Source organism: Panthera leo, chromosome E1 (genome assembly GCF_018350215.1).
Source record: "Panthera leo isolate Ple1 chromosome E1, P.leo_Ple1_pat1.1, whole genome shotgun sequence".
NCBI lineage: Eukaryota > Metazoa > Chordata > Mammalia > Carnivora > Felidae > Panthera > Panthera leo.
In genome coordinates, this window is record NC_056692.1 from 27,082,192 (window position 1) to 27,097,770 (window position 15,579).

At 36.1% G+C, this 15,579-nt stretch overlaps 1 protein-coding gene across 1 annotated transcript in view; it reads right to left on the reverse strand.

Moving 5' to 3' along the window:
• DHX40 (DEAH-box helicase 40) overlaps positions 1-15,579 on the reverse strand; it is a 46,421-nt gene that overhangs the window by 9,951 nt on the left and 20,891 nt on the right. The window contains exons 11-12 of the mRNA XM_042917180.1: positions 13,259-13,339; positions 12,138-12,295 (exon numbers count right to left, since the gene is read on the reverse strand). Coding sequence (XP_042773114.1) covers positions 12,138-12,295; positions 13,259-13,339 — 239 coding nt within the window. The remainder of the gene's footprint in view (positions 1-12,137; positions 12,296-13,258; positions 13,340-15,579) is intronic.

The following is a 15,579-nucleotide window of genomic DNA, read 5'->3' on the forward strand; positions in this document are numbered from 1 at the left end:
CCAATGTACCCAATACCCAAATCAATAAACAGAATATTACTAACATCCAGAAGCCCTCTTTTTGCTCTCCTTCCAATAACTACCTATTCTCTTCCACAAACCATGTTCTGACTTCTGACCCCACAGAAGGCTTTTGTATAAATTTTGTATAAATGTACTTCATGTGTCTGATTTCTTTTGCTCAACATTTGTTTTTGAGATTTATCTCTTACTGACAATGACCCTATCCCACTCAGGATTGATATGCTCTCTGATTGCCCAAGTTCCCTACATACCACTTTGCCCAAGCTAAATTTCTTTCAGAGTACCACTTTTTTTTTTTTTTTTCAAAATTTCCTAGGGCTCCTTCATTCATTGTACCACATCGTACTACAGTTTGTTCTCCTTCAGTAAACCCATCACAACTAGATTTAGCATAGGCACCATGTTCCCTGGTATTAGAGAGAAGTACTTATATAGACTATGAAGTGAATCTGCAAAGCAGCAGATCCTGGTCTTAGGAGGAAGGGAATCTGATTAAAGAAAACACCCATGAAGATAAAAAGTCTTTCATCCCAGGCTTTAAGTAGCTTTGACCTTTGTTACCTAGGTGACAACTAAAGGAAGCAGTTAGAGACAAGAGGAGAGAGAATATGATTACGGGCCATACAAACAGCCCTGCCAAGGTGAAAATACAGTTCCCATCTCCTGAACCACTCAGGGAAATTGACTTTTAAGCCAAAACATTTAATTTCAAGCACTGAATCACCATTGCCCTAAAGGTATTATGACAAAAGTCAAATTGCCCTAGACTCAAGCATCACCCTGACCTGGCTCCCAACACTAGGAGACAAGCCTATCTATCAGACAGGAGCTCCTGGATCAATGAATTGTGTTTCCTGCTATAAAATTGTAGAGTGCCTTGGACTCCTGGGGTATGAACCTTCAGAGACACTTCTTGCCTGGGCTCAGTTCTTCCTTTCTCTGCCTCTAGCTGATCATTCAATTTGGCTGTAATACCTACTAGCACAATTTACACAGGTGGCTTACTATCTCTTATTAAAATGTCAGAATAACTGCAACAAATTTTAGTGTAGATTAAAATTTTAAGCTCAGCTCATATTCTGTGAAGATTAACTCTGTGTGGTTAATGTTGGATCCCTGCTGTTTAGAGCGGTGGCTTGCTCACTCACATTTTTAAAAATGTAGAGAGCATATCACTTCCCTGGTTGTCCATCCCACATTGCTACCTTCTCTACGTCTCTGTCTCTTTCCTTCATTATTCTCAAAGTCAAGAGAATAGAAACATTTTTTTGTTCCTTTTCCCTGACTCTCCCCCCAAAATAGACTAATTAAAATTAAAACACGCAGAAGTCCCATAGTAAATTCCGGATATGTACAGGAAAGTCACAATCCATATCATACACAGTTCCTACAATCTCAGCAAGTTTATCCTCTAACTAAACAAAAGTTTGACTAGCCATCTTTAATTACTTTCCAGTAGGCTTGTCATTGTCTTTAATTTATTATCTTTCCCCAGATGAAATTCTATTATCAGTTTTATCTCATGCAAATAGGCAGATATTACTGAGGCAAGAACTGTAAGAAGGTGAAGCAGCAAAACAAGGTTATATCAGCTGAACCTTTCCATTTGGGAAAATAATTTAATACTTTTCTATATAGCAATCAATCAGAAAGCAAAACTATTTCACAGAGGATATCAATAATAATAACAGTCCTCAGAGCTGAAGCAGAAGAATAAAACAATGAGTGTCCCATACACATAAAATACCCTTTATTTCTAAAAATATCACAGTTAAAATGAAAGATTTAGAACCTACCCAGTGTTGTTATTTTAAATTTGTTCCATTTTAAGGCAATGCCTTTAGGTGGTTTAAAAAAAAAAAAAAAACCTAGAAAATATTTAACAGCCCTCACTCCATTGTCTGACTTCTAAAGTAGTCCCTATACTAGGAGACATTGTATACAGTTCACTACAGCAAAAGAGAGATTACTAAAAATGCTGACAGTATGATCATTTTGATGTTTATAATCTCTGTTTAATGTTAGATCTGAGAATACTACCCAGTTTTACCAGTAAGGATACAGTAAACCAAATTAGATGATCTATAAAGACCCAAGCCAGAAAGTACTGCTTAACTTATAAAGACTACAAATGCAGCTGGAAAGCCAATACACGTTTTGGGTATAACAAGATCTCACCAAGTCACCATCTCAAAAGCTGAAGCTACATTTTGCAGCAGCTAAAGTTCTTCATGATCCAGGTTTAAAAATTAGGTGTATATTTATATATAAGCCATAGTATCTACGTATGAATAAAAAACTGGTAGCAATTGTTGCCTCTAGGAATCAGACCTAAGGACATGTTTAAGAGAGAAGAACTTACTTTTCATTTAATACTTTGTGTAGTGTTTGAATTTTTAACTATATACATGTATGGGGAATAGTTTGAGGAGTTAGGTGAAACCTCTCTTCCAGATAGACATTTGTTAAACTAGTCAAAATTACCAAAGACAATCATTCAAGGTCTCTGGAGATTGACTGAATCTATGGAATTCAGTGAGAACAGTAGGCAGCATCACATCTGAGTAGGAACTACACTCAACCCCCCATAGTTTTGTGTGTGGAAGAGGGCTTAGCAGCCTGAAAGCGGCACCCTTTTCCTCACCTCCAGCTCCTACTCTGTAAGGAGGATCAGGTGCAAATAGCTAATGAATGGGGGGACAGCTAATGACAGTGCATCACAGCTTTCCATTCCCTTACAGCTCTGTAACGCAGAAAAGCTGGCCTAGTGAGCACGACAGCTGAGTGGTAGCTCCCACTACTCCCAGTTTTCTAGAGCTATTCCAGGTTTCTGGGTTGTTGGGGTTTTTTGGCAGCTGGTAAATATCTGCAGAGGCCATCTCACCAAGCTTTGTGCTGAAGAAGATGTATACTGGGCAGAGGTGGTAAGTGAAGCAACAGTTCCCACCACCTCTCATTTCAAGCTTCTGCTCTATAGAGAGGATCCTGGTGGGGCAGCCAGTGAATAGTAGATTCCCAATCTACTCCCAGCTCCTGCTCCACAGCACAGAGGTTCTTCCCAGGAGAGGATGGAGATAAGCACTGTTAAAAACCAGCAATAATTTGTCCCTGCCAAGGTGGAGGGGTAACTTTATCTGGACTAGACTTTGGAGCAATTTATGCCCCAAGAACACTGTCAAAAACAGAGCAATCAGCAAGCAATCAGTGGAGACTAATAGCTTAATCTGTTACCATTTGAGGCAGACTAACAAAAAATTAGGCAGATAGGCCAAATCTTAACAGAAAAATCAGAGAACCTACTAAACCCATTGTTGTCCTGATATTCTAAAAGACTATGTAGATGCCCAAGGTTTTACCTTCTGAGAAGCAAAAGGAAAGGCAACATCTGCACCTCTGGTCTATGGCTGAACACAGGAGAAACTCATTAACTCTCTGAACTATGAAAACAGTCTCCAGACCACACAACACAGATCCAAAAGTAAAGGGTAAAAACATCACTAGCTTAAGTCTTAAGTACAACCTCCAACCAACTAGTAGCTGAGTAGCTGACTCTCAATAGCAGCGAGGGCTGGCAGAAGAATCAGCAAAATATACATCAAGAGAGAGTATGCAAACCAAAGAACAGAGAAAAAAAGAATGATGAAAGATGAGCAGTCTCAGAGAAATGATGTATAATGGACTGTCAGAAGGAAAGAAGAGAAAGAGGCAGAAAAAAAGTTAATGAAATGATGGTAGAAAAATTCCAAAATCTGATGAAAAACATTAATCTACACACTGAGGAACAGTAACGAACCCCAAGTAGGATAAAAGAAAAAAGATCCATCAACACATAATAGCCAAAATACTGAGAATAGCTAAAGAAAAATGACTTATTATACACAAGAGAAAGCCAATAAAATTAACAAAGGACTTCTCATTAGAAGTGATAGATGCTGGAAGACTGTGGGTTGATATATTCATAGTGTTGAAAGAAACTGTCAACTAAGAATCCTACATCCAGTAAAACAATCTTTCAAAATGAAGGCAAAATAAAAACATTCCCAGATAGCAAAACCTGAAAGAATACATTGTGGTAATACCTGACTTACTGGAAATAATAAAGGAAGGTAATCAGACTGAAAGGAAGTGACATTAGACAATAATTTGAATGACACTGAAAAAGAGCATTGATTAAGTATGTAGGTATGTAAAAAAGAGAATATAATTATTTCTTCTATCATATCCCCTTATGTGATTTAAAAAGAAATTGCATGAAACATTATCTATAAAATTGTGTTGTTTGGGGGCGCCTGGGTAGTTCCATCGGTTAAGCACCAGACTTTTAGTTTCAGTGCAGGTCAGAATCTCACGATTTCATATGTTTGAGCCCTGTGTAAATAAACTTAAAAAAAATTGTGTTGTTGGGCCTATAACATAGAAATATATTTGACAATAACAACTCATGTATATGTATTATCTATTTTTTAAATTTATCTATTTTGAGAGAGAGAGTGTATGTGCGGGGAGTAGGGGCAGAGATAGAGGGCTCTGTGCTGCCAGCATGGAGCCCAATGTAGGGCTCGAACCCACAAACTGCAAGATCATGACCCAAGTGAAAACCAAGAGCTGGATGCTCAACTGACTGAGCCACCCAGGCGCCCCTATTTTTGAAAAAAGAGGCGTAGGTCAGTATTTATGGGGAAAAAACCTCAATCCTGTGTCTGACATAACAATAGAAAAGGTCACTGCTTTATAGCTACATTTTCATTCTGTGGAATTTAGAAACACTGATAAATCTCTGAGATACCTTAGTACTTTCAGGGTCATTCATGTTTCATATCCATTTACATGACCAACATCAAGCGCTTCACAAAGGCAAGACTTAATAAAAAATATAGTACCAAATCAAAGCACAGACTCTAAGACATATTCTTATTGGTTATAATCTCTGAATAGTCTAAAGAGTTAGATTTATGTCCACAGATATCTAAGACCGAGTATTAGGATCACAAAGGGAAGTCTCTCATTTCCTTGAGTGCCTACAAATATAATTCACTTTCAAATAATGTTTTGCTAAAGTGTAGGTCCCAAATAAAGGCCTTTGAGATACCAAAAACGAACTTAAGGACTTGATTAAAAACAAAACAAAACAAAAAACCACACACACACATAGTTAAAATTTAAGACCTGAAAAACCTAAAAAGCTAAGAACTTGAGTCAACAATCTTCTGAGACAGAAGATTAGAAATAAAAATTTTAAAACCAATACCTGGACTTCTACATCCAGTTCTGGAATAGACTTAATTTTTCATCCTTTCTTGTTTATGTATATTACAAACCCCAAATACAGTATTACAATATTTCCTTTAAAACTTCCTATGTTTTAATGTATATGACAACAATTGCACACACCATGGAGGAGTAAATGGAACTAAATTGTTGCAAGGTTTCCTATATTTCACACGAAGCAATATTCATTGAGTAAACTGTGATTAAAGATGTATATTATAATCCCCACAGGAAAGACATGTTAAGCAGAAGAATAAAGAGTTCAACATAATCCCTATCAAAATTCTAGCACGCTTTTCTTGAAAAAGCTGATACATTGATTCTAAAGTTTATACAGAAATACAAGGAATATAGAATAACCACAGTGGTATCAAAAAAGAAACACAGTGTCGAAAGACTTGTAATACCTGATTTCAAAATGTATCATAAAGCTATGTAGTCAATACAAGGTGGCACTGACATAAGGACAGACAAATCAATGGAATAAAATAAAGTCCAGAAATAGGCTCATATATATACAGTCCATAGATTTTCCACAAAGGTGCCAACGCAGTTCAATGGGGGAAAGAAATCTTCTCAGTAAACGTGCTAGAGTAAGTGGATATTCACAGAGAAAAAAAGTAACCTAGACCTCTACCTCATGCCATATATAAAACTTAATTTCAGATGGATCACTGTACTAAAGTTAAAAGCTAAAAACTGTAAAGCTTTTCCAGTTTTTTTCCAGATCTCTTAGCATTCAGAAAGCAATAACTACAAAAATATAGTAATTGATATATTAAACTTTAACAAAATTCAAAAGCTCCCTCATCAAAACATACTGTTCAGAAAGCAAACAGAAAACCCACCGAGTGGGAAAAACTATGTGCAATTCATACATACCAAATAACTTGTATCCAGAGTAAGTTAAAAACTCTCAGATTCCAAAAATAATTTTTAAATTTATTTATTTATTTTGAGGAGATAGGGAGCACAGAAGAACCAGCGAGAGAGGGAGAGAGAAAGCATCCCAAGCAGACTCCACACCATCAGCAGAGCCCAATGGTGAACTCACAAACTGTGATATCATGACCCGAGCTGAAGTCAGATGCTTAACCGACTGAGCCACCCAGGCGATCCCAAAATCTTTTTATAAATTACAACATGGATAAAAGATGTTAACAGATAATTCACAGAGGAAGACAGATAAATGGCCAACAATCATGATTAAGTGCTCAAAAATATTAGTTACCAAGAAAATGCAAATTAAACCATAAGGATCACCAATACATAATAGAATGTAAAAAATAAAGTGGCAATATCAAACATTGAGGAAGACATGTGGTGCAAATTGCACTATCATTGCTGATGGAATTTTAAAATGGTATAGCCATTTTGGGAAAAGGGTTGGCAATTTTGTTTGTTTTTGTTTCCATGGAGCAAACCTAGAGCTTGAATTCACAACCCTGAGATCAGGACCTGAACTGAGATTAAGAGTCGGATTCCTAGGGGCACCTGGGTGGCTCAGTCCGTTAAACATCGAACTTCGACTTAGGTCATGATCTCATGGTTCATGAGTTTGAGCCCCGCATCAGGCTCTGTGCTGACAGCTCAGAGCCCAGAGCCTGCTTCAGATTCTGTGTCTCCCCCTCTCTCTGCTCCTCCCCTACTCGCACTATGTCCCTATCTCAAAAATAAATAAACATTTAAAAAAAAAAGAGAGAGAGACACTTAAACCAACTGAGCCACCCAGGTGCCCCAGCAATTTCTTTTTTCTTTTTTTATAATTTTTTTAAATGTTTTATTTATTTTTGAGAGAAAGAGAAAGAGAGAACAAGCGTGCAGGGGAGGAACAGAGAGAGAGGGAAACACAGAACCCAAAGCAGGCTCCAGGCTCCGAGCTGTCAGCACAGAGCCGGATGCAGGGCTCAAACCCACAAACTGTGAGATCATGACCTGAGCCAAAGTCGGATGCTTAATCAACTGAGCCACCCAGGTGCCACTCCAGTAATTCTTAAAGTTAAACACACACCTACTCAATAATGCAGCAATTTGTTCCTAGGTAGTTACCTAAGAGAAATAAAAATATACATCTACAAAAGACCTGCAGAGGAATGTTCAAAACAGTTCTATTTATAAACAGCACCAAATAAGAAACAATTCAAATGTCTATCAATAGGGTAATAGATAAAAACTAAATGTAATATGTTCATACAGTGGAATTACTACTCAATACAAAGAACAAAGCACTGATTAAATACATGGATGAATCTCACATGCATGATGCTGAGCAAAAGAAGCCAAACACAGAAAAGTACATATTGTATAATTCTATTTATACAAAGTTTTACAAAAGCCAAATCTAAAAAAAAAAAAAAAAAAAAGATAGAGGAATGACTCACTGAGGGAAGGTAGGGTAGCATCTGACTGGGAAGGGGCATTGAGGAAGTTTTCTGGAGTGATACAACTGTTCCATATCTTGACAGGGGTGTGGGTTATATGGTATGTGCACTTTGAAAAATTAATTGAATTATACATGTAAGATTTATGTTTCACTACATATAAACTTTACCTTAAAAAAAACCCCCAAAACTGTAGGGGCACCTGGGTAGCTTAGTCGGTTAAGCATCTGACTCTTGGTTTCAATTCAGGTCATGATCTCACAACTCGAGAGTTCGAGCCCCACTGCAGAGCCTGCTTGGGATTCTCTGTCTCCCTCTCTCTCTGTCCCTGCCCCACTCATGCTGTCTCTCTCTCTCTCTCTCTCTCAAAATAAACAAACATTAAAAAAAAACAACACAAAAACTGTAAACAAAGAATGGTATACCTAAGGAATTTTAAAACTACTTTTGTATATTCTAGGGAAAATGGACAATTTGAATATGGACTCTGGACTAGATAATAGTATTATATCACTGTTAAATTTCCTATTTTTGATAAATGTTCTATGGTTAAATAAGAGATTGCCTTTATTCTTAGTAAACATATACATATATATAAATATTTTGTGGTAAGAGAAAGCAATGTTCCCAAATGATTCAAACAAGAAAGAAAGAAAATGCATATATGTACATCAAGAGAGAAAGAGAAAAAAAATAATAAAGCAAATGCAGCAAAATGTTAAAAACTGCTAAAACTAGGTAAAAGGTATAAAGGAATTCCTCTACTATTCTTTCAACATCTCTGTAAATTTGAAATTGTATTACAATAAAAAAGGTAATAAAAAAGAGCTAACACGAGACTGGTATTATCTATTTAAATATTCCAATGAGGAAAACCAATTCCTTTTTCTGGCCTTAGACTGGATCACCCTAATCTAATCTAATTCCCCGGTTTCACAAATGAAAAATGAAGTCCAGAAAAACTAGGCCAATAGATAATTAGACTGCAGTGGAGTCAAGTTAGAACTCTGATCTCTTGACTCCTACTTCAATACTCCTGCAATAGTTTTTAGGAGTATTTTTAGCTTTGAAAAATAGCCAAACTTATTTATTTATTTACTTATTTTTTAAGTTTGTTATTAAAGGATAGTTGACATACAATGTTATATTACAGGTTCAGGTGTACAATATAGCGATTCGACAATTTTATATAATACTCAATGTAAGTGTAGTTACTACAAAACATTATTAGAGTATTATTGACTATTTTCCCTATGCTGTACTTTTCATCTCCATGACTTATTTATTTGGTAACTACAAGTTCATTTCTCTTAGTTCCCTTTACTAATTTCACCCATCCACCAACCCACAACCCAACCTTATTTATTACATATGGTATTTACCAGAAAAAAACTACTGTAGCTAGTGGTATTACTAGAACCAAAATTCTGACACTTAAGACTACAATCTACTTGGGAGAGGCAGCACACTGATTAAACCAGAGTATTTTTATAGAAAAATATATCCTCCATTACAATCTTGGCAATAACAAACCAATCTGGACCAAACGCTCACAGTCTATAAAGGGATAACACCAGGATGATAGTACACACTATTGTTAGTCTAGGCTGTAGGCAAGATATACTGTCTACTCAGAAATTCCTTTGAGGGGCGCCTAGGTGGGTCAGTTGGTTAAATGTCTGACTTCGGCTCAGGTCATGAACTCATGGCTCATGGGTTCGAGCCCCACATCTGACTCTGTGCTGACAGCTCAGAGCTGAAGTCTGCTTCAGATTCTGGGTCTCCCTCTCTCTCTCTCTCTCTCTCTCTCTCTCTCTCTCTCTGCCCCTCCCCAGCTCACGCTCTGTCTCTCAAAAATAAACATTAAAAAAAAAATTGGTGGTGCCTGGGTGGCTCAGTCGGTTGAGCGTCCGACTTCGGCTCAGGTCATGATCTCTCGTGGTTTGTGGGTTCGAACCCCGCGTCGGGCTCAGAGCCTGGAGCCTGCTTCGGATTCTGTGTCTCCCCCTCTCTCTGCCCCTGCCATGCTCATGCTCTGTCTCTGTCTCTTAATAATAAATAAACGTTTAAATTTGAAAATAAATTGTGATTTCCCCCCATTAGAAGAAAGTAAAGCTGACATGGGATGAAGTAAGTTGTGTCCCACACCAAGAAAGGAAATAAGCAGAAGTTTAAAGGCATGGAAACTTCAAAACAATTCTCTTAGAGTACAAGGGCTGAACTTCGATTTCTTTTGTTTCTAGGGGGAAAAAAAGTTAATGTATTACTAATGTACTATAACAGGGCAAAGGTCCACCATACTATCTTTCTTTACCAGTGAAAGGACTCTCAGCCAAGAACATTATAACTCTCTATTTCAAACAACTAAGTTAAAGGATAACAAAATGTAAAATTCGTTTATCCTCAGTTTCATGTCTCATAGAGCTAAATATATGGTAATAAAAACCGCCCAGTGAATTATTGGAGAATATAAATAAATGGAGAGGTACTTCATGTACATGGATAAGCAGGCTCAATACTGTCAAGATGTCGGTTCTTTCCAACCTGATGTATAGATTCAACATAATTCCAAATAAAGTCCCAGCAACTTATGTTATGGATATCAACAAACTGGCTGTAAAGTTTATGTAGGAAGGGAAAAGACCCAGTGTTGAAGGGGAGGAGCAAAGGCCAAGAACTGACCCTATCCAACTTTAAGAGTTACTATAAAGCTCTAATAATCAAGACAGTGTGGTATTGACAGAATAGAAAAAGAGATGAATGGAACAGAATACAGGTCCCAGAAATATACCCACACAAGTACAGTTAAATGATCTTTGACGAGGGGGAAAAGCTTTTCAATGGAAAAAGGATAGCCTTTTGAAAAATGGGGCTGGAACAAATGGATATCCAATTCCTAGAAGATAACATAGGAGGAAATCTAAAGGACATTGAGTATAGTGATGACTTTTCAAATGTAACAGCAAAGGCATGACCCATGAAAGAAGTAAATGAAAACTGGACTTCATTAAAATTAAAAGCTTCTGCTCTGTGAAAGACCATGTCAAAAGAATGAGAGGAAAAACCACAGAATGGGAGAAAATAGTTGCAAAAGATATACCTGATAAAGGACTGTTTTCCAAAATATACCAAGAACTCTTAAAACTCAACAATAAGAAAATAAACAACCTGATTTAAAAAGACCTGAGGGGGTTGGTGGCGCTTGGGTGGCTCAGTTGGTTAAGCGTCCCACTTTGGCTCAGGTCAAATTACTGAGCCAAAGTGAATTACTTAAAAATAAAATTTAAAAATCTAAATGGATACCTCACCAAAAAGATACAAATGGCAAATAAGCATATAAAAAGATGGTTAGCATCATATGTCATCAGGGATCTCCAAGTTAAAATAACAAGATACAGGGGCGCCTGGGTAGCTCAGTCGGTTGAGCGTCTGGCTTCAGCTCAGGTCATGATCTCAGTTTGTGAGTTCGAGCCCCGCATAGGGCTCTGTGCTGACAGCTCAGAGCCTGGAGCCTGTTTCAGATTCTGTGTCTCCCTCTCTTTCTGCTCCTCCCCTGCTCATGCTCTGTCTCTCTCTCTCTCAAAAATAAATAAACATTAAAAAAATTTTTTTTTTAAATTTAAAAAAATTAAAAAAATAACAAGATATCACTACACACCTATTAGAATGGCCAAAATCCAAAACACTGACAACACCATATGCTGGTGAGGATGTGAAGAAAGAGCAATTCTCAGACTCATGGCTGGTCAGAATACAAAACGGTACAGACACTTTGGAAGAGAGTTTAGCAGTTTCTTACAGATATAAACATATTATTATACTATAACTCAGCAGTGAATTGAAATCCAATGTCAACACAAAAACCTGCGCATGGACATTTACAGCAGCTTTGTTCATAACTGCCAAAACTTAAAAGCCACCAAGATGTCCTTCAACACGTGAAAAGATAAATTCCATAAAATGGAACATTGTTCAGCAACAAAGAAATGAGCTATTATGCCACAAAAAGACAAGGAACCTTAAATGCACATTGCTAAGCTACAGAAGACAGTCTGAAAAGGCTTCGTACTGTATGATTCCAACTACCTGGCATTCTGGAAAAGGCAAAACTATGGAGATGTAAAAAGATCAGTGATTGCGAGAGTTTGGGGTAAGGTATGTAGGGATGAACAGGTGGAACACAAGAGATATTTAGGGCAGTAAAATCAGTTAGTATATTATTGTAATGGTGGAAATGTGTCATTACAGATTTGTCAAAACTCAAAGAATATACAATACAGTGATCCTTTTAGTTAATGATAATGTATCAATACTGGTTCATCAATAACAAATGTACCACACTAATGAAAGATGTTAATAATGAGGAAAATGTCTCTACTTACCCTTAATTTTTCTGTAAACCTAAAACTGGTCTAAAAAATAAAGCCCATTAATTTTTTAAAAACTCACCAATAAACTTCTTACCAGGTCTAATGAAGACATTTTCCACAGACAACATTGCTGCTATTGGAAGTAGTAGATCTTCACAATCTAGAGAAGCAGCCTTGATTACTGCACATGTCAGATGTGGAGGGAGAGGAAATTCCACCATAGACAAACCCAATCTGGTCACATGGCCACTCCTTAATAGAAAGAAAAGGTTCTTAAGTCTTTCTACCTTGGGAGAGTACAAATGAAATGTTCATCATTCAGAATAAATCAGATATAATTTATATTACCTTAAATCAACTCCAGAAATTCAATTCAATACAAGAAATATGATACACTGGTCATTGATAAAAGAAACATAAAGACGATAAATTCCCTGCTTTGGAAGGCCAATACATCCAAAAAACTAAACAATGAGACAGAATAAAGTAGTATGGTAAAAGACCATACAAATCGGTACAGAGGCATAGAGGATGATGTCCTTAAAGAAATGAGAGAATGATAATTACCAAAAATTTCCCCATTACACAATCATGAGAACAAGGACTCTGGCTCTGTTATTATTTTGATGTACCCAGATTAATGCCTGGCACTGAAATGACACTCAAAAATTACCTGTTAAATAATACTAAATATAAACATAATTTTATCATAAAATTTTTATTCATTTGTTTATTTAAGTAGGCTTCACACCCTGCATACAGCCCAGCAAGGGACTTGAACTCACAACCCTGAGATCAAGACCTGAGCTGAGATCAAGAATCAGATGCTTAACCGACTGAACCACCCAGAGACCTTTATCATATAATTTTTAAATTCAGAATTGTGGCAAAGAAAAACTGAGGGAAAATTCTAATTTCAGGTAAAGCAATCCATTCAATTCAAACAAATCATTTTCTGCTGATAAAAGAAACTATTAGGAACCCTATTTTAAAAGGAGATTGCAGTGCCTGGCTGGCTCAGTCAATAGAGCGTATGACTCTTAATCATGGGGTTGTTTGAGCTCCATATGTGGCACAGAGTTTACTTAAAATAAAAATTAAAAATTAAGATAAAATAAAATAAAATAAAATAAAATAAAATAAAATAAAATAAAATAAAACAGAAAGAGATTAACATCTGCTGTGGTTTAATTTTTGTTGTTGTTGTTGTTTTACCTGTCAATAGCATCACACTGGTAAAGTTGTTTAAGAGCTTCCAAAATAAGCCTCTCATTAGGTGGATCCAAATAGGGAAACCTGTGTGTTTAAATGAGATATGAAATAAGATTCCATTCCCTGACCATGATTAAGATTTCATACAGACTCGAAAATTTCTTTATAAGGTTTTACTTCTCCTATTTTTCAAGCTCTCTTTCTTTTTCCTAAGCATTCTATGATCATAACCAGATTCAGCAGAGGAAATTATTTTTTCTGAATCACACTCTTCCTTTAAATTCAAGAAACACTTCTTTTTGATTCCCCCTTAGCTGGAACACTCACCATTCTTCTCTGTTTATCTTAACCCTGCCCCATTCTTCATAGTCAATGTCAAATCTACTCTGTTCTTTAGCCCACAATTTTTATTACAGTTTTATAAACCAGTGGAGAAAATTAATTGAAAGTGGCCAAACATTACAAGTTGTTTAAGAGCACTTGAACATGTTTTTTAATAAAATGGTAAATATATTTGATTAATTTTACTATATTTGCTGTGTGTATATTCTTATTTTCTCCTGAACTATCTGAAAACAAGTTGCAAATACAATGCCAATTCACTCCCAAAATACTTCAGCATGCATCCTCTGAAAATAAAAGACAATCTCTTACATAACCACAATACCATTAATGAACATAAGACAATCACATTCACAAGGGTGGCATATAACCAAACATGAATATATGTATTACATATATACATTTGTTCGTTTTAATTAGAACAATAATTGCTTAATGCTATCTGCACTAGATTACTTTTTCCACTATAAGTCTTGAGATGGTAAATCATCTACTCCAATTTCTCACCTTGAAAAAGGTCCAACAAAGGACAAAAGGTCCAATACCTTACACAAAAGTCCATTCCAGGATTCACAGCTCTATTTAAAAACAAATAAACAAAAATCTTGTAGACTGTTCTACAGTCAGTTTTCCTACAACTTGTACCAACAAGTCCTGGCATCTTCTAGAGCAAGAGTCGGCAAACACTTTCTGTAAAAGGCCAGATAGTAAATATTTTAGGTTCTGCAGGCCATATGGTCTCTGTCACAATTATTCAATTCTGCTATTGTAGTGAAAGCAGCCATACATGAATGAACAGACATGGCTGTGTTCCAATAAAACTTTCTTTACAAAAACAGCCAGTGAGCCTGGACCATAGTTTTCGACCCCTGTCCTAGAGCAGTACCAAACCAGTCATCTGTTTCTTCTGTAGAAGAGCCCTTTCAGATTTGTAAAAACTACCATTATTTTTCTCCCTTGATTATACCAATTACCAATTCTGTCAAGCACTCCTTGTATTATTTGCTTTCCAAGAGACCCACTATACCTAATTACTATCTTTTAGAAACACTCTAGTTTGTCAAACTCCTCATAAAATGTGGTAATATCCAAAACTGAACTCCAAAGGTAGAGCGACCAACACAGAACAGGAATGCTATAATTCCAGTCATTTGAACTTTGCAGTCTATTAACATAACCAAAGTCTACGCCAGCAGAAATTTTTTCTTGTTTTCTAAACAGAATTAATAATTGCAAGCTCATATTGAGTTGTGGTGATCTGATCATTTTAGATCTTTTCCACATGAATTTCCTTAATGTACAACCAAAACACAGGATATAAGATGTAACCTTTCAGACTTTTGCCTTGTTGATTTGACCTGTGAGATCATTCTAAACCTTCCAGTTTTAATCATTGATTAGATATCAAGACATTTTCCAGAAATCTGATAATCATGACTTCAATATCTTTACTTAATACTGGCATTTAAAATGCTTATGAAGAAAGAGCAAAATTCAGTTTACTATCAGCACATCCTCCATCTAGGATATACTACACAATTAATCAATACTTTCTGAATTTGGCTCTTTGGCAACTACTCTATTCAGCAGTCCTATCACCTTATTCACAAAGATGTCAAATGTAATCTTATTAAATACTGTGTAGAAAACAAGAGACATTAGGTTATCATTCAATAAATACTTATAGTGCACCCATTATGTGAACAGTCCTGTATTCAAACTGAAAAGGAAATGGTTTATTATGACATATTCTTTGTGAACCATTTTGATTCATACTGATTACTATAAATCACCATTAAATTCTCTAAAAACATTTTCTAATAAAAATATGCTAGAATTTGCTAAGACCAATTTCAAGCACACTGGGCAGTTGTTTACAGATTCTGCCCTTTTCCTAAATGAAAAAATCAAGACATTTGTATTTCTCACAATTTTCTGGCAACCTGTTCTGTATAATTTCTCATAGATAACCCAAAACCTAC